Source organism: Engraulis encrasicolus, chromosome 4 (genome assembly GCF_034702125.1).
Source record: "Engraulis encrasicolus isolate BLACKSEA-1 chromosome 4, IST_EnEncr_1.0, whole genome shotgun sequence".
NCBI lineage: Eukaryota > Metazoa > Chordata > Actinopteri > Clupeiformes > Engraulidae > Engraulis > Engraulis encrasicolus.
Window position 1 is genome coordinate 1463161 of NC_085860.1, and position 24340 is coordinate 1487500.

General features: G+C 44.2%; 3 protein-coding genes across 4 annotated transcripts in view; 2 read left to right on the top strand and 1 right to left on the bottom strand.

Annotated features, from left to right (window-relative positions):
- Nucleotides 1–2297: 2297 nt before the first annotated feature.
- On the bottom strand, nt 2298–8954 carry kcnj11l (potassium inwardly rectifying channel subfamily J member 11, like). Of its 2 annotated transcripts, XM_063196459.1 has the most exons (7): nt 8911–8954; nt 8325–8745; nt 7766–7955; nt 6097–6330; nt 4774–5043; nt 4220–4427; nt 2298–3136 (listed from the first exon to the last, which is right to left on the bottom strand). In XM_063196459.1, the coding sequence occupies exons 3-7, from the start codon at nt 7922–7924 to the stop codon at nt 2655–2657; spliced, it is 1353 nt and encodes a 450-aa protein (XP_063052529.1). In that variant the 5' UTR covers nt 7925–7955; nt 8325–8745; nt 8911–8954; the 3' UTR covers nt 2298–2654. The 2 variants fall into 2 exon arrangements, with proteins under 2 accessions (XP_063052529.1, XP_063052531.1); XM_063196461.1 differs by lacking the exon at nt 8911–8954 and having other exon boundaries at nt 8330–8553.
- A 95-nt stretch (nt 8955–9049) lies between these two features.
- Nucleotides 9050–11277, top strand: bet1l (Bet1 golgi vesicular membrane trafficking protein-like). The gene is made up of 4 exons (XM_063196462.1): nt 9050–9251; nt 9528–9613; nt 9725–9781; nt 9875–11277. Exons 1-4 carry the CDS (start codon nt 9230–9232, stop codon nt 10040–10042), a joined length of 333 nt encoding a protein of 110 aa, XP_063052532.1. The 5' UTR covers nt 9050–9229; the 3' UTR covers nt 10043–11277.
- The window catches only part of deaf1 (DEAF1 transcription factor), a 22196-nt gene continuing 9130 nt past the window's right edge, over nt 11275–24340 (top strand). Inside the window, exons 1-8 of the mRNA XM_063196458.1 lie at nt 11275–12314; nt 12758–12858; nt 16712–16841; nt 17575–17721; nt 18481–18620; nt 19106–19171; nt 19966–20013; nt 21292–21415. Coding sequence (XP_063052528.1) covers nt 12113–12314; nt 12758–12858; nt 16712–16841; nt 17575–17721; nt 18481–18620; nt 19106–19171; nt 19966–20013; nt 21292–21415 — 958 coding nt within the window. The 5' untranslated portion in view covers nt 11275–12112. The remainder of the gene's footprint in view (nt 12315–12757; nt 12859–16711; nt 16842–17574; nt 17722–18480; nt 18621–19105; nt 19172–19965; nt 20014–21291; nt 21416–24340) is intronic.

Sequence of the window (24340 nt, forward strand, 5' to 3'; positions counted from 1 at the left end):
GGCAGAGGTTTCAGGTGAACTGTAAAAAGATAAATATAACTCTACAAAGATCAATATAACTACAGACTATTCAATACATACAATCCTATACAAAAGGTATGATTATATCCAGCTTATAATCACAGTTACAAGAGCGGCACCATTAATGTTTTGGTAGCAGTTGCTGGTGGCAAATCATTTAGAATGGCTATGGGCAGACTTACCAAACTAGCAGACAAACGTTGACATGGACAGGGTATTAAGGTGGATTGGAGGAGGAATGTCTGGGGCCTGTGCTTGATATTGGATATTGATATTGGAGCCTGTTGTCCCAGAGCGGTATTGGACAAGTTTAGTAGGCTACATCATAAACACAATAAATAAACAACAAAACACAACAACAATCAAAAGCAGACTTGTATAGAGTAGAAGTACTCTTACAGGTGTAATTACAACACTGGTGCTATGATATTACATGGGTTCAACTTTGTGCTACTAATGTTGTAACTACATCTGTAAGAGTACTTCTACTTTATACACCTTTGATCAAACGTCCATATGCAGATATGAGGGAAGTGAAGAGAGCTGTGCTGCTGCTGCTGCTACACCACACTGGGGTTCAGCACAGGCTGAGCATGTCTCTCAAGGGACTCCTCCTGAATGTCCTCTCCACACCTAGTCAAGTTTCCACTGGTTCTCCTCTCCATGACGATTTCCAGAAAGCAGCTTTAGTCCATTACCTGTATGGGGTAATGCTGAGCAAGGGGTAAACCTGCTGGATAATAGAAATGGTCTTCTGCCAATAGATACAGTAGGGATATTGTGCTGATAGAAAGCCAATATAACGACCTTATGGATGTTTTTACAATACACTGTGTGCAGAATTATTAGGCAAACATGTTTTTTGACCATATTGTCCATTATATGCATATTGTCCGCCACCAACCTCTATGGACATGAACACCTATTGGATTTAAGCATTCCAGGTCATGCATATTGGTATAATAAGAGACAGTGTGATCGGAGGGGCCCAATACCCTATATCAGGGCAAAATTAGTGTGCATAATTATTAGGCAACTTTGTTTTCCTCTGGGAAAATAGGCCACAAAGGAGATCTAACAAACTCTGAAAAGTCTATAAACAATTTTGAAGTCTTCCAGAGGGATGTGGCTGTCTTGAAATTGCCCAGATATTGGTCATATCCGTCTAATGCACCGTTACGAAGTCATCAGTGTCACATGCATTGTGCTCACAAAGTAACTGCCAGATTGAGAGGAATTGAAGGTCAAACTATCACAAAATGATTACCCTGCAGTGCTGTTATATCCCAGAACTGAAGCCTACATCGTGTGTCCACAAGAACATTGTATTCAGCACTCAGAGACATGACCAAGGTAAAACAGGTTGAAACCTGAAGACCACTCAACAAGAAATGCAGTCAAGACTGGGTCAAGAAAGGTCTTTAGACAATTTTGTCAATGGTTTTATGAACTTGTGAAAGTGACTGTTAATGGACCAGATCGATGAGCCCATGGCTAGATCGGTAATGTGCACACTCAGATGAGTTCCTGAGTTCTACTCAAATGGCAGCAGAATACTGCATAAATACCATTGTCTTCTTGAAAGTTGCAAACTTTTCCCTCACAGATCCAGCTATGGGCTCATCCACCCTGTCTGTCAATAGTCACTTTCACCAGTCCATAATACCTTTAAAAACTCTGTCCTAGGGTATTTCTTGACCCAGTCTTGACTTAATTAACTTGTTAAATGGTTGTCTGGTGTCATCCCTTCTTACCTTTGCTATGTCTCTGAGTGCTCAACAACCTGTTCTTCTGGACACCTGATGTAAGTTTGCATTCTGGAATATGATAGCACTGCAGGGTAATAATTTTCTTGTAGTTTCACCTTAAATTCTTCAAATTTTTGACAGTGACATTTCATGTGAGACTGATGACTTTGCAACAGTGCATTTGATACTTCTGTGCTAATGTTACCAACGTCTTGCCAATTTCAAGAGAGCCACATCCCTCTGGAAGACTTCAAAATTGTTTATAGACTTTTCAGAGTTTGTTAGATCTATTTTGTGGCCCATTTTCCCAGGAGAAAGCAAAGTTGCCTAATAATTATGCACACCGGATATTGGGTGTTGGGCTCCTTTGATCACACCCCCATCTTATTATACACATATGCATGATCTGGAATGCTTAAATCCAATAGGTTTTCATGTTCATAAAGGTTGGTGGCAGAAAATACGCATAAAATGGACAATATGGTCAAAAAACATGTTTGCCTAATAATTCTGCACACAGTGTATTAACCTTGTCTATTCAAGGATTTACTACCGGTAAATCACTTTCAGTTAAATCACCGGATTTAGACACTGCCACCGAATTGGAATGAATTCCCCTCCCCATTTGCCCAACATGTGCTTATTAGTTCCTCATGTGCATGTGGCAAATGAAAAAAATAACTTTGAATTGTGCTTTTGTCAGAATTCGAATAAAACTTGTCTCGTTGTCAACTTCCCACAATGTGTTGGCTCGCATCTCGAGGCCACAAGCAAAAGGAGAGGTCAGGAGGTACCAGATTGAGTCGGACCCCTAGACTTGACTTTGTAGAAACTGTGGCAGGTTTATTTTTTTTACTGTACTTGTGAACTGGATTTTTTGACACCTCAATCGCTCATCTCCTCGATGGACTCCTGTCGAATCTCCCTGCCGATCTCCTCCAGCTTCACCATCTTCTTGTTGCCCTTCTTCAGTCCAAACGCTCCCGTGTCCTTCTCCTTCTCCTTCTCTTTCTCCTCCTCGTCCTTCTCCACGTGGGCGTACCACGGCCTGGCGGCGGCCCCCGAAGTGTTCCCGGCTCCCGTGCCCCCTCCGCGTCTATAGCCCCCCCGGCCGGCGCGCACCAGCCCCCACCCTTGTGGCTGGCCCTCACTGGGCCCTTTGACCTGCACCCCGCGCGTCACGTCCAGCTCGCGGGCGCTCAGCGCGGGCATGCGCACGGGCACGGTGTTGCCAAACTTGGAGTAGTCGACGCAGTAGCGGCCCTCCTCCTCCGTCATGATGGAGACGAAGCGGCGCCCCCACAGGATCTCCTCCGGAGTGTAGGAGGTGCGCGCCTGCATCGTGATGCCCGTGGTCTCCACCACGCCTGTCAACACACACACACACACACACACACACACACACACACACACACACACACACACACACACACACACACACACACACACACACACACACACACACACACACACAGTGTTAGTATTAATGGTGGGGTGTAGGACAGAGGTACTGTGATACAAACCCTCCAAATACATGCCAACACACACACACACACACACACACACACACACACACACACACACACACACACACACACACACACACACACACACACACACACACACACACACGTTATGTACTTTCTTTGATTCCACCTTACAAGTTAATAGGAACCTAATCCAATGAATAATCTATTAATAAACTGTTTTGACCAGCAAAAACATCTTGCTATGGTAATGCAGCCTCAGGCCAGGGAAGCATCTTCTCTTCCAGATGAACATGCTCACTACAACTTCTGATATGGAGGTGTATTTAGTAGCTAACTCTCTGGCCCTTCTTTAACTTAGTCCACAGATGTGAAGTCCACTAAACACCAGCCTATGCAACTACCTGTCAACTTTGAGCTTTAAAAAAATCGGGATAATTCCCAGATTTTACACCAAAAAACGGGAAATTTTCATCAGGCCAAATACAGACAGTCAACGGGGCGACAGTGACAGTGAATTCGAATGGTACGTTCTACTCTGCTTTTCCTGTGAAAAACGAGAAAATTAGTTGGGTCAAAATCATAACCACGATTATTAATCACGATTATTGATTTTTGCTGACTTTTAAAAAATGAAAACAAAATGAAATATAACCAAGAATGAATTATATACGGGATGAGCAAAATAAAATCAATTGTAATAATTATGTAAAAGGCAATAGCATGAAAGTTGGATGAAAAGATTTCTGGCCAGAAACACCAGCCTGTCAGTATGTTCTGGCTTCAAGGAGGCTCTCGAAGGTAGGTCACTATTGCCACGATTAAATACCGAATCACGATTTCGATATCACGATTATATCACGATTTTCAATTAATTATGATTAATTGCGCAGCCCTACAACCAAAACACATACACACAAACACACACAGACACACACGACAGGGTGATACTATGACACTGACCCTCTAGGATGGCGATGATCTCGAGGTCCTCCGTGGCGAGCGACTGTGCTGAGATGTCGTAGAGGGGGCTGCTGCGGTCGATGGTGTGGCTGACAATGAGTGGCGACACCAGGAAGATCCCGTTGCTCCTCAGGGGGTTCTCCACCTGCACGTCCAGCTGGCACACAGGTATAACCTCACCCTCCGCTGTCACGGTGCGCCGGATCACCTGAGCATGCACACACACACACACACACACACACACACACACACACACACACACACGTACACACAGTTAAACAGTACGCCACTACACACCAGGGTCACACACCACATACACCTCCAGTGTCCACACTGAGATCACCTCGCCTGGGCACACACACACACACACACACACACACACACACACACACACACACACACACACACACACACACACACACGTAGTAATACAGTAATACAAACTATACCACCACACTTCAGGATAACCTTCCAGTCAGTCTGTGCCAAATCACCTGGAGGTAGGCACACGTACACACACACGTACACACACACACGCACACGAACAGCGTTACCTGCAGTTGGATGGTGGCGGAGATGATCATGCTCTTGCGGAGGTCTCCGACGCGGAACATGAAGGTGGGCCGTCCGTTGCGCGGCGCTATGACGGCGTTGCGCGAGAAGATGAGGGTCTCGGCGCGCCGGTTGGCCTGCGCCGTCTTCATGAAGACGCAGCCCAGCATCACGGCGTTGACGATCAGGCCCAAGATGTTCTGGATGATCAGCACCGTGATGGCCAGGGGACACTCCTCCGTCACCATGCGGCCACCGAAACCGATGGTCACCTGGGGGGGCGGAGGAGGAGGGGGGAAGGGGTGGTACACTATGTCAGATTCGTCACAATAGGACATAACTGGAATGCATACCACTACCTCTTTCTAATATAAGTTCTATGTATGTCTACTGTTGCCCAGTCTTGCATTTTATATGTCTGTATGGGTATTGTATAGGCACTCAAGGTGTAATGTATGTATACTGGCTATGTCTAATTGTCTATGTCCACACCTAGAGTCTAGAGTCTAGAGTCTATGTCTGTCTGCATGGGAAAGTAAGAAACGTAATTTCAATTCTTTGTATGACCAGCGCATGTAAAGAAATTGACAATAAAGCCGACTTGACTTGACTTGACACGTGGGCAAATGGGGGATAACATTCAGTTGAGTAGGAAGATTGTGCACATCCCAGGTTAGGATGCAGGACACAGGCTGATTAAAGGACCACTGTGTAGGAAGGTGGCCAGAGTAGTATTGCAACTACAGTATGCTGCTCAATGAAACTGTGCTGCCTATTGCCAAATTTGATCTTTTCACGGATATTTATTAAATAATAAACCAATATTTACTAGTATGACCAAAGTGTGGTAGGTTGCGCAGCTAGAAATGTCTATTTCTGGAAATTCAAAATGAAATTCAAAACCTTTCATGTATGAAAACTACAATTTTCCCAGTCTCATAGGTCATACTTAGAATTTGGATTTGTGAACAAGGTAACATTTGTGAATGGGCAGCATGAATTATGGAAATAAACTACTATAAATATTACACAGTGCACCTTTAAAGTTTTCAATTGAGGAGTCTGCACGCTTTTTTGCGTTTTATTCCATGGCAGAGCTAGGCTTTGGGTGATCACTTGGCGGAGACTTTAAAAGCACTGCAAAAACTGGTGACGTATTTCAAATTGGGAACACTGATGATGGGCTAGAGTCGTGAAACGTTTGTTTCCCACTTTGTCTTTAATTTTCTCTATTTTCGGCTTTTAATACAGTTTCACTGTATTCAGCTCCTGTGTGCGACTCCTTCTTCTCCCTCCAGAGCTATGTTTCAACCATTGCATCTCACCTGGACCTCGATGGAGAAGAGGAAGGCGGAGGTGAAGGAGTGGATGGCGGTGACGCAGGGCACATGCATGCTGTGGGGGTCGCGGGGCTCCAGGTCCCCGTGGGCGAAGGCCAGCAGCCACCAGACCATGGCGAACAGCATCCAGGAGCACAGGAACGCAGAGGTGAAGATCAGCAGGGAGTGCTGCCACTTCAGGTCCACCATGGTGGTGAAAACATCCTGGAGGAAGCGCCCCTGAACACATATGGATGGATCCATGTGAAACGAGTTAGTAGAAGAAGTCGGGGACAGCCGTGGACTAATGCTTAAGAAGGTGGTCTTAAGGTCAGAGGGTTGCATCCATGGTTGAAGTAATCAGTAGGAACTGTCATCAATACCCTGTATCTAAATAACTGGAAGCCGCTTTGGATGAAAGCATCAGCTAAGTGTAGCTTAATGTTAACGTAATGTAAAATCTGAACACAATGACCTAAGTCAGCCCCTATTGGGTTTACAAACACACTCTTCAGACCACCACACAGCTCCCCCCCAACTCAACGACTCCCTGATGTTCTGGTGGGGAAGAAAATTATGACAGTTACTGAAATCAGACCATAACAAGGTTATTCACAAAGCACAAATGTTGACTCTTCAGACCTGCTCCTGTGACGGAGGTCATCTTGCACCTGCTCGAGGCTCGAACATGCGACCTCGAATTTACAACGGTCCGGCAATGGAAGACACAGTACGATAGCGCTGGACCAAGAGACCAGTCTCCTAGCACAACGGCATCAATACTGTATGAGGCTTGTGGGAGGGGTACCAACGTTCCACACCAACTCTGCTAGTTAGCCTCCTTTACACTCCCTGACGTGCTTGTGTCAAAATGGATGGACCCGGGACCAACTCTAAATCACCTATTGGGTTATGTGCTAAACACAAATGCTCACTCCTCAGACCACCACAGTTTCCCACAACTCACCTTCTCCCTGATGTTCTTGTGGGTGTGACGGAGGTCATCTTGCACCTGTTCACCCCCACTCGGGGATCGAAGTCGATGTGTGACCACGTCATCTACAACGATACGGCAATGGGAGTACACAGTATGATACCGCTGGGCCAAGAGACTAGTCTCTCGGCCCAACGGCACGAGACTGTATGAGGCTATCGGAGGGAGGTTTACCAACGTTCCACGCCAACTCTGTGCTAGTTAGCCTCCGTTACACTCTCCCCCTTAAACCTCACTCCCATCCGGGTCACGGCACCACTGTGACGGAGGTCATCTTGCACCTGTTCACCCCCCTCGGGGATCGAACGTGCGACCCGGTCAACTACAACGGTTCGGCAATGGGAGACACAGTACGATACCGCTGGGCCAAGAGACTAGTCTCTCGGCCCAACGGCACGAGACTGTATGAGGCTATCGGAGGGAGGTTTACCAACGTTCCACGCCAACTGTGCTAGTTAGCCTCCGTTACATGGGCAAGAAAATGACAGTTACTTAAATCAGACCCTATAAGGTTATTCACAACACAAATGACTCTTGACTCTTCAGACCAGCTCCCCTACACATTTACTCCCTGATGTGCCTGTGGCAAAATAGACCCAGGACCTATCAGACCCTATTGGGTTATTTACTAAATGCTCACTCCTCAGACCACCAACCCACAGTTTCCCCACCACCATTCACCTGCTCCCGGATGTTCTTGTGAGCCACATTGCAGGAGCCGGTCTTGGTGATGAAGCGCGCCCGCTGGGACTTGGAGCGGAAGCGGTTTGGGTGGGTGGCATCCTCAGCCAGCCGGGTCAGCAGGAAGCCGTCTGGGAGAATACCCTTCCTGGCCAACATGCCCGCGCTCCAGCCTCCTCAAGCCTCAGGTCTGCAAACAGTTGAGGAAAACTGCAGTGCATAACAGGAATACTGCATTTAAAAAGCCACCAGACTGCATTGTTTTGCATTCTGCAATAGTTTGCAGTATGGAGTTTCTCGTCTCCAAAATATGGCATTTCAGGCTACTGCACTAATACAGTGATAATGTATTATTAATACGGTATTAATACAGTAATAGTGCAGTAGCCTAAAATGCCATATTTTACTAATGCCATACTACAATGTTAATGTGGAGAATAGATATATGACTGCAGTTGTGTTAATAAAGGACACTGCCCACATTTGGTGTCCGCGGTCATGTTTAGTATTATGTTATTATTACTAGTGAATACAAATTAGTTTAGCTATAGGACCGTACCACACCCGAAATCGAGATCTTTCTTGTCGTCTTCGTTCAGACCCTTCGTTTCTTCAAACAGCCGTGCATCTGACAGAGCAACCACTGAGCAAGTGTAGCTCCTCCTGGGAAAAGATAGCATGAAAGTAATATTACGTGACAGCTTACATAAACGTGCACCAACTGGACAGGGCACATCTGCACACATTAGGTCTGCACTGATGTGCTAGCTATTCTGATGATCTCTAATTTAGCCACTGTCACAACAAGGGTAGGCTATAAAAGTTGGCATACGCACAAAGCCAAAAATACAGAGGTCAACCTACTAAGATTGACACAATAATTACTAGCGCTACAAAAATAGGCCTACTCATGGCATCCATTGTAGGTCTGTGTCTGTCGCACGTCCTCAAATATTTAGCTTTGAAGTTCGCCCGTTGCGCTGTGAGGGGGAAAGGCCGCCCGCAGCATCCCATACACATAATTCGCCAATGATACAGAAGAAAAAAGAAAATAATGATACAAGATTAAAAAGAAATCCATACTGTACACAGACAGACGACGTGTTTTGTGTGGACATGAAAGAAAGTCGACATAGGAATGGTACCTTTCCAGACGCTGCACATCCACATCAGAGATGGTACCTTGATTGACAGCCTGGCGGAGGTGGGTGGATAAACATATCCCATGATGCACAGTCGATGTTTGGCTTCTTCTTTGGTAAAAGTGACAGATTTTCCTTGTGAATATAACGGGTCGGTAAACAAGTTGATTTTACATTTTTGCACGTGATTTTTTTGGCTCAGTATTTAAGAGTTTCTTTATTACCAAGAAAGACAGCACCATTCAACCTAATTTACGTCCGCATTTACCACGTACTTTACGCTTATTACGTAACCAGGGTTTGCGGTGGTGCGACAGTGAAAATGGCTGAGCCGTGGAACCGAGGTAGTGACACGTAGCATTTTCCAATATTTTTAATTACATGGATTCGTCTGTCATGAATTAATACTTATGCGATGTGTACACATTCGTAACAATAGATTCACTTAATGTTGCGATTTGGTGGGTGTGTTTTGTGTTGTTAATTGACATTTCTTTTCTCTGGAGCTAACATGCTAGGAAGCTAGTTTTGTTGTTAGTAGACAGACAGCCCACTACCAAACTTGGTCGATAATAGTCTTGTAGGGCCTACTTTAAATGCAGTTTGTTTGGTCTTTTCAGGACATGGCGCTGTTGATGACATGCTGGATGCAGAGAACAAACTTATGGCCGACAATCTGGCGACCAAAGTCTCCAGACTAAAATCGGCAAGTCAACTTCACCTTCTGAAGAAGCACCATTACTTTGCATACACTTTCCTTGACTGGATATTTAAATGTAGAATTTTTAATGTACGGTCTTGTGCGTGTTTCTCACAGCTTGCCTATGATATTGACAAAGACGTTGAAGAACAGAACAGCTACCTGGATGGCATGGTTGGTAGAAGGCTCTTCAGTGCATTTTAACCAACATTGTTGTTGATTGATGCCTTGGTTTGACTGGTAAAGACTGTTCTTTTCACCCCCAAGGACTCTAATTTCCTGAGTGCGACTGGCCTGTTGACTGGAAGTGTGAAGAGATTCTCAACCATGGTCCGCTCCAGCAGAGACAACCGCAAGCTCCTCTGCTATGTGTCCGTAGGCTTGGTGGTGGTTTTCTTCCTGCTCTACTATCTGGTGACCAGGGTCCAGAACTAGGCACACAGCTTTCTAGTGTGCCAATCGGACATTTGTCTCAGTTTAATGAGACGTAGCCTTCATTCCACTGGTTTTTTTTTACATCTCTTATAATGGATATGATGTCTGGGAACCACCGTGGCCTAGCCTCTGGTAGGATGGACCCCAAGGGTACAGCCTTGTCCATAAAGACCACAAAGTATGACCATAGGCCTACTGGGTGCCATCAGTGAGGTCCGTGGTAGTGGATGAGCCTTTGACAATGGCCTGGGATTTGAAAGACTACATGGCTTATGGGGAGAGGAGTGTTAGGTCAGACAGTTACTAGCCAAATGCCTTGGGTCACTTTTCTTCAGTTAGCCCACAAAACTGTTTAAATAGCTACTGAAATCTATTTAAATGGTGTTATTGCAAAGACATACCCTTTGTCTCATTCCACACACTTGTGTCAGTGCACTGACTGTTAGTGCACACAGTGCACTGAGGTCGTCAGTGCATAGTGTCGTGGAAAAGTTTGAGCACTATGCACTGTGCCCTCGCTGGAAGTGATGGCTGAGCATGGCATTAGCTCGCCAGAAGATCGGTTGGTTACTGTTTACATTGCACAGGGTGTCATGCTTGCATTTACATTTCCTTCATCCCAAAGGGCAATTATCACACACACAATACTTGGGTTGGCATGAAAAGGTTGGTGTCTCAGCAACATTACTTACAGAATAAGGAGACTGCAGACCAAACTCTTCTACTGAACTGAACGCCACGTTTCCTCCGTTTCATTGTTAACATGGCGGCCGTTTACGCGTGCAGTGTCCATCATTCAAGCACTGCGTTTTTCGCCATTGTTAGGGGATCATCTGGGCGCTTCCAGTGCACTATCTCAACTGGAATTTTCAGTGTGAGCGCCGTAGGCACTGAAACACAGGCTGGATCTCAAATGGCGCACTTGTGCACTTCGGGAACTATGTTTCAGTGCGTAACTAATACGGCATACACACTGAAACATGAACACTAAAGTGCACAAGTGCACCATTTGAGATTCAGCACAAGTGCACAAGTGTGTGGATTGAGACACAGGGATGCACTTATTATGAGGACATGTTATTGGTGACTCATTGGGCCGGTAGTTAATTGTGGTAGTGTTTTTTTTTTTGAGATTTGGGTCTGGCTCCAGTGATGATGAACATATGCCAGCACATCAACCACACAGTAATCCATTCACTTCTAAAACCACAGCTATGCGGAAAGGTGTACCTGCTGATGGTGTGCATACAGAAGTAAATAAATCTGAAGTTGACTGGATTATGTGTTCATGTACATGATGTTATTGGAGAAATCAGCATGATCATCATGCCACGTGTACATGATCAAATTTATGAAGCCACCAGGATGATGTGAATGCATAAAGGAAATACTGAGCTAGTGATATTACCCAGATTATGTGCACATACAAGACCCAGCACATGGCAAAGTTATTTTTCTTTCTGACAACTTCACTCTGTTTGGGTGGAAAGGGTGTTTGCTAATTGTTTGTTAGGTCTTTTGATTCCCCTGAATTGTTAACAGATGGTTTATTTATTTTTCATGCAGTGCTATGCATAGAATTCCTATTTTAAATGAGAGATTTAATGTGAACATTATCATGATTGTTTTCCATTGTCTAGCATTGTTTAGCATCTTTAAATACGTTTATTACATACGTTTATGATTTTAAAGTGTAAAATATTTTTTTATTCAAAGACCAAAAATGTATGCAAGAAAACAAAGTGGTTGTTGAGAGAATAAACATCTTTAATACAATGTAATGTCATTGATTGGCTGTGTGTGGAGCGTCATCTCGTGTCACGTCGTGTTCTTTCGGTAATTTCCGTTTTGCCTCCTTTCTTCCTGTCATGTTCCACCATCGTTTTGGAATCGGAAGCCATTTCCAATTGTATATTTAATCTGGAAACACCTGTTGTGAATTTATTAGACTGAATATTTGCAGCTGTCTTGGAAAAAAATAACCACTAGTTTGGGTTTGTAAGCAACCTGCTTAGCCCACACTCCCGCATTTACTCTCGGATACATTCGGCTGAAATCGGCGACAGTGAAATGGACGAGTCCCACTCGGCAGCGAAACAACTTGGGCTGGATGAGGCGTCCGAAGGCACGACGGTCGAGCCGGTGGAGGAGGGGGAGGACTCGGATACTGAATCGGAGGCCGAATGCACGACGATGACTGTAATGGGAGAAGCTAACATCGACATCGGAGCCGAGTCCTTGCCGAATTCAGACGATGCACATTCCACGTTTGCAGGAAAGTTTCCTTTACAACAAACTAATAATCTTGCATGGTTTCAGGATGTCAGCTAGTGTGCTAGTGTTAGCATGCTACAGCTGGTTCTATCGGCCACGCTCTCTGTTCATCTTGCTACAAAATAATTCCCTCTCATCTCATTTAGAACGTTAATGTAACTCCGTGGCATTCATTCTACACTGTAACAAGTCCTCAGTCTCATTACTCCGTAGGCTACTTGCCTAGTCGGTTATTTATCCAGTTTAAATATGTGAGACAGTGTTGTAAGATGGTTTAGGTAATGAAGTCATGCTATAGTATAAATATTGATAAAATAGCCAGGTATATTTTGTCATCGAAAGAAAAAAAAGACCCTTCTTTTTTTATAGGCAGGCATATTACACTTCACTAAGGTAAAGTGCACACTAAATCTGTATGATAATGCAGATTTTTTTTACCCACAGATGTGACCACAGTCACGGTTGGAGATGTCCAGTCAACAGACGACAATGTCTTCACAACATCTGTGGCTACCTCTGCAACCATACCAGAGCATGTTCTGGTGAGGAACTGAGCATCACACTTTCTCAGCAGCAGTCTGTCAGGGGTCAGCTATGTTCCCACAGCCAGCCCATTGGTCAAATATACAGTTGAGGACGATATTATAAACCCCCTCCTGAAATTAGACATTCATCTTGATTTCTGATTTCTTGATTTCTGAGAATGTCATTGACCATGAACAGTTTCTGTTATGTCCAGTGAGTTGAATTGATTTTTCCATTTTCACAATGAGTTTAAACAAAAAAGGGTAAAAATGGCAAGGACAAAATTATTAGCCCCCTTATCATTAATAGTCAATAGAGTGCCATTTATGAACCAAAACTGACATCAGGCACTTTGATTAGTTGTTAACTATGTTTGCACATGCCCTGTCAGGAGATTTTGGCCCATTTTTTTCATTGCAAATAACTAAGCTGGTCCAAATTGCATGGATGTTGAGGATGGACATTTGAACAATTTTGGATGAAAGTTTTGTTTAAACTCATATTATCTTATTGAAAGATCCAGTGAAGATCTTAGCTTCCTCTATGAGCACATTTTTGGTGCCGTACACCCAAACAAGGTTTCCTGTGGCTGAGGCTGCCACAGAATTATTCTTCCACCACCATGTTTAATTGTGGAAACCATGTTATAAAGTTTTAAGGACTATCCCTTTCTTCACCTGACAGAAGCAGAATTCATGCATCAAAGCAGGTGCAATTGAATCTCATCAAATGAAAGCAGAGACTTTCAAAACTCATTTTTGACTTTCAAATGTTCATAGGCAAAGCTCAATAACACTCTGATATGCACCGCCTTTAGTAAAAGGGTTCTTCTGTGATGATGGCCCCAAAGCCCAATATGATGACAAGCCCTAACAGCTAACACCTAACTCTTTCTTGAAATAAAAACTCCAGGTGAGGCCAGGTCAATAACAATCATCTAGGCAGGTGTCCAATGCTTCTTTGGTCTAATGAGACTACGCAGTTTCCACAGTTACACATAGTGGTGGGGGCATCAAGTTTTTAGACTGTTATTCAGCCTCAGACACAGGGAGTCTGGGTCTGGATCTGGATTGCTGGGTCCTCCAACAACATTGTAACCCAAAGTAAACATTTAGATTAGTTCAGAGGTTCTTCAAGGACACTAAAACCATGATACTGGAATGACCCGCTCATAGTCCAGTCCTAAATCCCACTGAGAGTCTGTGGCAAATATCTATGCTCAGCATCCATGCAATTTGGACCAGCTAGAACACTTTGCAGTGAATAAATGGGCCAAAATCCCTAGTGGGGCATATGCAAACCTAGGTAACAACTGATCAAAGTGCCTGCTGTCAGTTTTGAGTTCATAAATGGCGTCCTATTGACTATTAAGGTCAGGGGGCTAATAATTTTGTCCTTGTCATTTTTTCCCTTTTTTTTGTTTAAACTCATTGTAACGATAGAAAAATGCGAATTCAACTCATTGGACATTGTCCCCATCAGTGTATTTGTTTCCGGAATAACAGAAAGGGTTCATAATGGCCATTCTCACTGAGAAATCAAGAGAAATGTCTTTCAGGAGGGAGGCTAATAATATCGTCCTCAACTGTAAGCCCTATGCTCTACAACTCCATGTTCCAACATTTCCAAGTAAACTAAGAGAACCAGTAGGTCTAGAAGTAATGTTAAAAATCTTAGTGATGTGGGACCAATGGGCTGTGGGAACATAGACACGCTCCCGTTTGTCATACGTGCAATGGACCTAGTTCTGCTTGCTGTAATTGTGTTGTTTTGTGTCTCGTCCAAACTCTCTTAGAATCCTTTATTCTAGGGATATGTTTTAAAACCGCGCGTGAAGTAGCCACAATATCAAATCCATTTTTTTTCACACCCACGTAACACTTAATGACCTTTTGGGATTTGTTGCCTGATTCATTATACTGTAGTATTCAGTGCTGTTTAGCTTTCGGTGTGTATTCAAATGGAGGCCCTTGGATGGCAAGGTTCTGGCCCTCATAAGGTCAGAACAAAATTTCTCCACTATGCATTCACATGACAATGAAATCTTATCTAAATCAGTGTCATAAACAGACCATCCTAAGAAATAGACTGCCTGTGCAGTCGCCTTCGACTGCTTAAGGTATATCCCCGAAACGCGACGCTTCCAGTCCCCCATCATTCCTACCACTCCCGTCCACCATTTCCTAAACGTATATGATACATACAGACGTGACATGATGTGCATAGGCTTAAAACCAAACGACTATTGTGAAAATGAAGCAAAAAATGGGGCAAATGGTAATACTGTTTTAATGGTTCAGTGGATATACCACATTAGGTACAGTGTAATAACCAGTGTAACAATATTTAATACAATGTAATTTTTTTACTTACATCATGTGTTTGTGCGTAAGTGGTATTACATGGTATTGCATATTGTTACACTGGTATTACACTATATTACATGGTATTGCATACTGTTACACTCGTTATTACACTGTACCTGATATTGCATATTGTTACACTGGTATTACACTAGTATTACATGGTATTAAATATTGTTACATTGGTTATTACACTGTACCTAATATGGTAGATTCACTGAAATGGTGAACCATTAAAATAAGGTGTTACCGGGCAAATCAATCCACCCAGTCAGAAGTTATGGGTCAAATGAAAATTCCGCCATTTTGAAAGTGTTGTCTTGCAAACTGGAATCAGTTCATGAACCTACCCTAGAGCATTCACACACAAAATCTGGGACAAATCCATCCACCCGGTCAGTAGTTATGGGCCAAAGAATAATTCGGCCATCTTGAATTCAGCCATCTTGAAAGTGTTGACCTCCCAACTCGAAGCAGTTCATGAACCTACCCTAGAGCATTCACACACCAAATCTGGGACCAATCCATCCACCCGGTCAGAAGTTATGGACCAAACAAAAATTCGGCCATCTTGAATTCAGCCATCTTGAAAGTGTTGACCTCCAAACTCGAATCAGTTCATGAACCTGCCCTAGAGCATTCACCCAAAAAATCTGGGACAAATCCAAACATCCGTTCAAAAGTTATCGCGTTAACACGAAAGACCTTACGCGGCGGCGGACGCGGCGGACGCGGCGGACGCGGCGGACGCGGCGGACGCGGCGGCGGCGCACGCAAAACCATTACATCCCCGACGCTCCGCGTTTCGGGGATATAAATAGAGAAGCGAATATGTGTTCTGTCTGGAAAGCTATCCGCTTGTTTCGTACCCTAACCTATGACACGTACTTCTCGCATATACAGATTCTATGTTCGACCTCTTCACTGGAGGGAACTTGAAAAACTGGCCCTCTGTGACTTTTAATTGAATACACCTGCTGTGCTGTATGTGGGGTGTTATCCTCTGTGTAAGCTGAGGTGCTCTTGCCTCCTACCTCCATGATATGCGCTAGTCATGGGTGAGCGGTTAGGGTGTCAGACTTGCATCCCAGAGGTTGCCGGTTCGACTCCCGACCCGCCAGGTTGGTGGGGGGAGTAACCAACCAGTGCTCTCCCCCATCCTCCTCCATGACTGAGGTACCCTGAGCATGGTACCGTCCCACCGCACTGCTCCCCATGGGGCGCCACTGAGGGCTGCCCCCTTGCACGGGTGAGGCATATATGCAATTTCGTTGTGTGCAGTGTGCAGTGTTCACGTGTGTGCTGTGGAGTGCTGTGTCACAATGACAATGGGAGTCGGAGTTTCCCAATGGGCTTTCTTTCTCTTTTCTTTCTTTCTTTAGTCTGATGTATTGTAGTCAGAAGTTTTCTTTTCCATGTTTCCTGTTATATGTGCACTTACTGTACAATCTCATTGTACATACATTCTGTTCTATTCTACTCTATTCTTATGCGTGCTGCTCCACAGACAGGTAGAACCACGCTGCAGATCGGCGATAGCCTGAACACCCAGAAGGCCACGCTGATCGTGGTGCACACTGATGGCAGCATCGTGGACGCCAGCGGCCTCAAGGCCTCCTCATCCCCCATTACAGCAGGTGAGTGAGGACTAAACGCTGCTGAAGGGAAAGACACTCGTTTTTTTGTCATTATCTCTCAGATCACAACTCAACTGAATTCACACAAAATTAACTTTATGCTTCAGCCACTAAAAGGGGTAGTCTTTAACAGCTGCTCCAGGGTGAGGGACGAGAGTGAGGCAGGGCACCATGTTCAGTCATGGAGGAGGAAGAACACACACACACACACACACACACACACACACACACACACACACACACACACACACACACACACATGGACACATACACACACACACCCATCCCTGACCATGACTGCCACATTGCATCACCTATTGCTGCCCTACTCTTCAACAGACAGACATCCATACCATAGAGACTTGAAAAGACAGAGGTGCCAATAGCCTTTATCCAGCCACTGCATGAAATAAACAATATTTTGCAGTACTTACAACATGCAGTATTCAAATATACTGCCCATGCTTGCCTTGCACATACTGACACTGCTGATGTTATTACACTCAGCTGACGCTCTTATCCAAAGCGACTAGCAGTTGTTTACAGTGTATTGGTTACAGTCCCTCCAGCAATGTGGGGTTAGGCACCTTGCTCAAGGTCACTTTAGCCAGGGAGGGCAGGAAGGGATTGGTAAGGCTGGGGAATGAACCGGCAATCCTGTGATCTACAGTCCAACTCTCTTAGCACTACACCACGGCTGCCCCCCGTCATGATGATGTGCTTCCCTCTGTAGGCCCTCCAACCCCCTCCACCCCCATGAGCCCGGGCCACGACAAAGATGGCTCCAAGTACAACTGGGACCCGTCTGTGTACGACAACGAGCTGCCTGTGCGCTGCAGGAACACCAGCGGCGTCCTCTACAAGAACAGGCTCGGCTCAGGTAGTTGCAATTGCGACCACTAGGGGGAGGCAGAGCGCCAAGAGTGGCAAAATGAGGGGTTGAGCAGAGGACACAGGAGAGAGATTTTATTACTTTACTTTGTTTTGTGATGAGCTCCACGAAGAAGGCTGTGTTTTCAGCTGGGTGGGTTTGTGTGCAACATAACTCACCCACGTGTTTTGAAACTGACCACCAGCATGTTGGTATGCACAACAGCTCGCAATAGCTCTCATCTGATCTGCTTTGTTATTTTTATTACCTCCGCCAGGGAGGTTATGTTTTCGGTCGTGTTGGGTTGTCTGTCTGTTTGTGTGTGTCTGTCTTTTTGTTTGTCAGCAGAATAACTCTAAAAGTCATTAACGGATTTGGATGCAAATGGTGCATTTCTAGTTTACATGTTATATGTTACGTACATCATGAATTCTGTTTAGACCTGCATAATGCATTGCTAGACACATTAAGTAGGCAGACATAAGTCAAAGGACTGGAATTAGTCATTTATTTATAGCACCCTATAAACCATTTATTTATAGGACCCTATAAACCTAGCCCTAAATTGTTTAGATGGTTTTTCATTCCAAATGTCTCTGCCTGTATCCTCTCGTGTGTGTGTGTGTGTGTGTGTGTGTGCGTGCGTGCGCGCGTTTGTGTGTGTGTGTGTGTGTGTGTGTGTGTGTGTGTGTGTGTGTGTGCGTGCGTGCGCGCGTTTGTGTGTGTGTGTGTGTGTGCTTGTGCTTGTGCCCGTGTGGCCTGCCACAGGGGGCAAAGGGCGCTGCGTCAAGCACAGCAGCACGTGGTACACGCCTACTGAGTTTGAGGCCATGGCGGGCCGGGCCAGCAGCAAGGACTGGAAGAGGAGCATCCGCTACGCTGGCCGACCCCTGCAGTGCCTGATACAGGTTTATAGGCTTTAGAATCTATATTGTTTTCAGCTGGCCTCGGTCCCGGGATGCTTTAAGCTAGGTTTTCTCAACTGGGGCTGTACAGCCCTCCAGGCGTTGCAGAGCCCTAGGGGGGCGTTGAGAAATATGCAAATGGAAGTGAAATGGAAGAGTCCGGGGAGGAGGTTGAGCAGGTATTGACAGCTGTCAATCACTCAGCGGACTTCCTCCTGAACTACATTCGTAAACAACATTTTTTTGCTTGTGGAATAGGTAGTGTGCGAAATGCTCGGTTGAAAAATCAATAATAACCTCACTTTGGTGATATCCACAGCATCTGTCTGAATACTGAGGTGTGCAAATGCTACTTTTAGGGAAATGCTAAATGAATATGCTATGCTAAATGAAAATGAAAACGCTAAAGAAAATATCAACCTTATTTTGGTTTGTTTGTCTGTTTTCATATTAACGTGTGGATTTGTGACTTGTGTGTGTGTGTGTAGGAGCGGATTCTGAACCCTCACGCGGCCTCCTGCACCTGTGCGGCCTGCTGTGATGACTTGGCACTGGTGATTACGTTCACACACACACACACACACACACACACACACACACACACACACACACACACACACACACACACACACACACACACACACACACACACACACACACACACAATACTGACCTGCTGTGATAACCGGGCACTGGTGAGTATGTTTCTCTCTCCTCATCTGACAATTTAGACACACTCACACGCACAAATAGTCAAAAGTCCAAGTAACACTGGTGAATATGTTGTATAATTGCCTCTGACAAGTTAGAATCACTCTCACACACACTCAACACACTCAACTTAGATTTCACACATAACCACACACAACACTCACACAACACACGTATGCTAAAGCTACTGTATATGAACTTGCATAAGTATTGCTTGGCCTGTGTAGAATATGTGGTTGCAATTAGGTGCTTCGTTCGTAAACACGGCGCAAAGAACAGAAACAGGTCTTGTGATGCTGCAAGGCAAAAGGGGTAATTTATGGCCTGGTTTGTGGAACAAATGCATTCCTGACTCACTTCTCGCTCTCTCTCTCTCTCTCAATGCATCTCTCGTCATCGCTCTATCAATTTATTTTTATCTTTCTCTACATTGCTATATCTCACTATCAATTAATTCCCCCCCCCCTCTCTTAATTTATCTCTCAATCTTTCTGTCAATTTATCTCACTCACTTTCTCTTCAACGATCTATCTCTATCAATTTACCCCCCCCCCCCTCCATCCCTCTCTCACTGTCACACTCTCCTCTTTTCTTTTCATCTCTATCTCTTTCTGTCTCTGTCATCTGTTTTTCACAGTGCCCCAAGGACGGCTCCTCATCGTTCAGCAGTGAGAATATAAATATGGTAATGTGACTCTGTCTGTCTGTACTGGGACTGGGCTGTGTTCTGATGCGGCTGCCTGTGTGTGTGTGTGGGTGCGAATGAGTGTGAGCGTGAGCGTGACTGAGAGAGAATGCTAATTTGACGGTGAGAGTGCGAACTCTCTGAATGGGAGCGTGCTGCCGTGGCTGTGAGATGCAAATGACTGAGAGTGCTCATATACGTACGTAAGTGCGAGAGTGCTAACAGGGACTGAGACAGGCGAATAACGAAGAGGGTTAATATGCTGGAGTTCAATGAGGTTCAAATGTGCTTTATTGGCATGCCCTTCTGCATCAGCACTGCTTATGGAGAACAGTGCCATAATATTAAAGACATGAAGAACAATAAGATCATGAAGCGCATTATTAACACACACTTGATACTATAATATTAGTGATGAATAACTTAAATATGAGATGGTAATATGACTTGAGACACTCTCAGATGATTGTGAGCATATTGACTAATGTGGCAACTACTGCTACTGTGACGGTCATTGTGAGAGCGTTAATGTCACCTTGTGTCTTGCAATTGCTGATATGAATGTCTACTGACAGTGTAATAAGCTTACAAGGTTATTGTCAGAGCACATACACACAATGCTCGGTGCAGTCATTATTACACACAAAAGAGGAGGCTGCGTTGGCAGTCTGTTTGCTGGCCGACAGGACGGTCATTGTGTGTGTGTGTGTGCCTGTCTGTCTGTGTGGTGATTTATACGTCTTTTTTCTCTTACTTATACATCACAATGCTATATCATATGTATGTAAACACTCATTTCTGGTCATTTTTATCTTGTCTACCTCAACTCTTAGAGTATGTTTTTGCACATTTGTCTAATCAGAATATGTTTTTCCACATTGCCTTTTTATTTTTTCTTTAGTTTTTATTATTCGCCTCCCTGACTTTACCTGTGTTATATGTGTCTTAATGTCCATGTGTAGCCTGGTGAACCAGCGCCACCCGCTGGACGGCAAAATGTTTTGTCTACGGGTGGGTCTGGCCTCGCATAATGATTCAATGAAGTCAGAATGCCATGAATCTGGCAAACCAATTACAACGCAAAGATGTGTTTTGAATCAAAGCGGGCAGGGTTTTGAGGGAAGGTTGTTCTCATCAACAATCTTCGGATGTATTATGCATCGAGGCCAGACTAAATTAGACATCCACATTTAGTCTGGTTTATCAGGCATTTATGTAAGCTACTTGACACCTGAATTTCCTCTCGGGGATCAATAAAGTTACTCTACTCTACTCTAGACAGGGCCGGTGCGGCTGTTTGTGCCCTACAAGAGGCGCAAGAAGGAGCCAGAAAGACCTGCCTCACCTGAGAAGAAGGATAGCCCCTCCCCCAAGAACATCACGCTCACACCTGGAACCACCTGTAAGTCACACACCACATTATACACAACATCTCTAATGCCGTGTGTACACCAGAAAGGACTGAGTTTGAGTTTCGCCATAAATCCGCTTTATTCGCTCTTGACGTGACATTGACATGTTTGATTTAGCTAATCAAGATAATGGCTCTAGCTTGTCTGGAACATTCGGAGAAGTTAACTTTCCAATTGGTTTTCGTAGAACCGCATCATAGCTCATTACCATAATATTAGCTTGACTTTAGTCTCTGGTCGCCCCGGTCGCTTCGCTCCTGGCAAAATTCGCTTTGGTCGCTTTATTTGCCGACCCTCCAGGGTGGCAAGGTGAACTGTGTTAGATTTTTAGTTGTTTATTTCCGGTATTCATGACACCCTTTCACTAATGTTACCTTTTTCATGAATGCTCACCATCAACATCAAATTTCAAGTCTTCATTATGAATGGAAAATTGCATTTTTCATACATGAAAAGAGGGAAATTCTCCATGGTCCGCCATTTTGAATTTCAACAAATATAAATTTTTAGCTGCAAAAATGACTTTACTTGGGCCATGCTAAAAAATATTTGTTTATTGCTCACAAGTATTTTTTGGACTATACGTCGCTCCGGAGTTTAAGTCGCATCGGCCAAAAATGCATTATGAAGAAGAAAAAAACATATACACGTCGCATCGGACTAAACGTCGCACATTTTTGGAAGGTTATTCTATTCATGGAATCTGCGTTCGGATAACTGGCACGTGGTAGGCTACTGCTTGAAGACGGCATGGTTTTATAAACGAGCATCTGAGAAGCAGTGAAAATGCGTCCAGAGGTGGTACGGGTAATGCACCAACTATGCTGGTTCGCCAACCACCATAAAAACACAAGAAGAAAAAGAAGAAGAAGCAGTGATAACAGTGATAAAGCGCCATGTTGCCCTGTAGTCAGGACAACATTCATTCACCAGTGTTGCGTCTTTTGTTCTCATGTTTCAAAGGACGTGTACCAAGCAAACATTTCTGTTTTGAAACTGAAACGGTAGCCTATACAAACCCGAACCCCAAACATGGCTAAATGCCCACGGAAACACAGCCAAATATATACAACGTATCTTGTATTTTAAATGAACATTGCAACTGTGTTTGAGTCTGTTTCACTTTGCAGCATTGAAACATTGCGCAGCGGAGAAAAACGCTGCTAAAATGACAGACGCGTTGCGCTCTGTCACAGCATTGTTTTGCATTTGGAGGACCGAGGGAGCGAGGCAACTTTGTTCCGTCTTGACAGCACGCCAACACCACTGTAAAGTGTGTGTGTCAGTTCACGGTCTTTCTTTGCCCCCTTGTCTGAGACACTTCGGCCCATGAGGATATCAAACGTGAGGGGCACTTCATCCATGTTGTGTATGATAGTGTCAAGTTGTGCTCGGTTATTTGATTTGTCAGAAACTCGCGGAAATTATATCGATTTTCACCTGGAAGTCGGCGGACTGTCTTTGCGTTGAAGAGCGCGATAAATCCACAAGGTCCGGTACCCCCGGAAAGTCATATTCAGTTCTTTGCCAGACAGTAAAGTTCTAGACAGTTGACAGGCGTTGTTCGAGAACTTATTTTTTTTGTAGTCTATGCCTACAGCTCTTCCTCTAGACGTGGGCCATTAACCTGGTTTGCTTCTTTTTTTTCACAACATTAAAATTTTCCTCCGCTTTTCTCCAGTCCCCAACGAGTTTTCCATTGCATCCAAACTGTCGTTCAGCTGCCCTATTGCCATTTTCGGCTGCATATTTAATTACTTCCAGCTTGAATTCAGCAGTAGTCTAGGCTATATGAACTTCTTTTGGGTGGCATATTTCTATTCAGTCGTCATTGTTGTAATGCTAATTGTAATCCTAACATTTTTTCTTTCAGTGGTATTAGGCAACAGGAGTTGCGCACATACGTCCTCTAAAAAAAACATATATATGTCGTACTAGAGTATACGTCGCATGTCCAGCCAAACCATGAAAAAACTGTGACCTATAGTCCAAAAAATGCGGTACTAAACTTTCATGAAAAGATCCAATTTGGCAATAGGCAGCCCAGTTTCAATGAGCAGCATAGTTGCAGTACAGTTGCAGTTACAGTTGCAGTTTTTTGGCCATTTCCTGCACAGTGCACCTTTTTAAGAAGGTTTTTAATGTAAACAAACTTTGCCCTCATTATAATAGCTCAGATGTCGGAAAGGGCTGAGCCAAAAAATACAGCTCACCGGGTACTGACAAGTCAAGGGTAGCATGAGCAATACAACAGCGTATTGAAATTGGCAGAAGTGCTCCTTTAATCTTGTCGCAGCTGGTGTCTTCGTCAGGTAGGGCTGTAACAATATTGAACCGAGAACTTGTGATGCCCAGTACCACAAAGCTGTATCACAGTGCAAGAAGACAGAATCATGATATGCCGTTTCAAAGTTCTGTTACCCTTCAGTCCAGAAAACTACTGTATGATATGAGGTGATGGTACTTCCGAGCTTCAAATTATCATCTTCATTATTTTTAAACATCTTTTCATTTTAGTATCCTGTTTAAACCTGTTCTACATACTGTATATAACCTAGTTATTTGTAGTTATTTTATTTGTACATTTTAAGGAATCGTGGCGCATATCAAACTCTTGGGTCAAAAATTGTGAATCGTTAATCGTATCGTTACAGCCCTACATCTCTGTCTCACTCGCTCGCAGACTCACACACACATTATCTGTACCTGAGTCACAGGCTACCACAATCTCGCCTCCCCTCTCCCTCACACAAAATACTTGTGAAGCTCACTTGACACTCCAAATTAAGTCTGCGAGGTGAAAGTTCTCAAGATCTCAAAGTGTCACAAAAGATCAAAAGAAGAAGGGAGTTTGAACATGAAAAGTAATTACAAAGTGGAAAGCAATATAAATGAGAAGGACTGTAGTATAATAG

Bases quoted from the DNA above. Each gene is read 5' to 3' on its own strand.
- bet1l (XM_063196462.1), top strand. From the start codon at position 9,230: ATGGCTGAGCCGTGGAACCGAG. The intron at 9,252-9,527 runs GTAGTGACACGT...TGGTCTTTTCAG, and splicing joins GGCTGAGCCGTGGAACCGAG to GACATGGCGCTGTTGATGAC. The intron at 9,614-9,724 runs GCAAGTCAACTT...TGTTTCTCACAG, and splicing joins AAGTCTCCAGACTAAAATCG to CTTGCCTATGATATTGACAA.
- kcnj11l (XM_063196459.1), bottom strand. From the start codon at position 7,924: ATGTTGGCCAGGAAGGGTATTCTCCCAGACGGCTTCCTGCTGACCCGG. The intron at 5,044-6,096 runs GTGAGATGCAAT...CCGCCCCCCCAG, and splicing joins TCTTCTCCATCGAGGTCCAG to GTGACCATCGGTTTCGGTGG. The intron at 3,137-4,219 runs GTCAGTGTCATA...GTGTGTTGACAG, and splicing joins GATCATCGCCATCCTAGAGG to GCGTGGTGGAGACCACGGGC.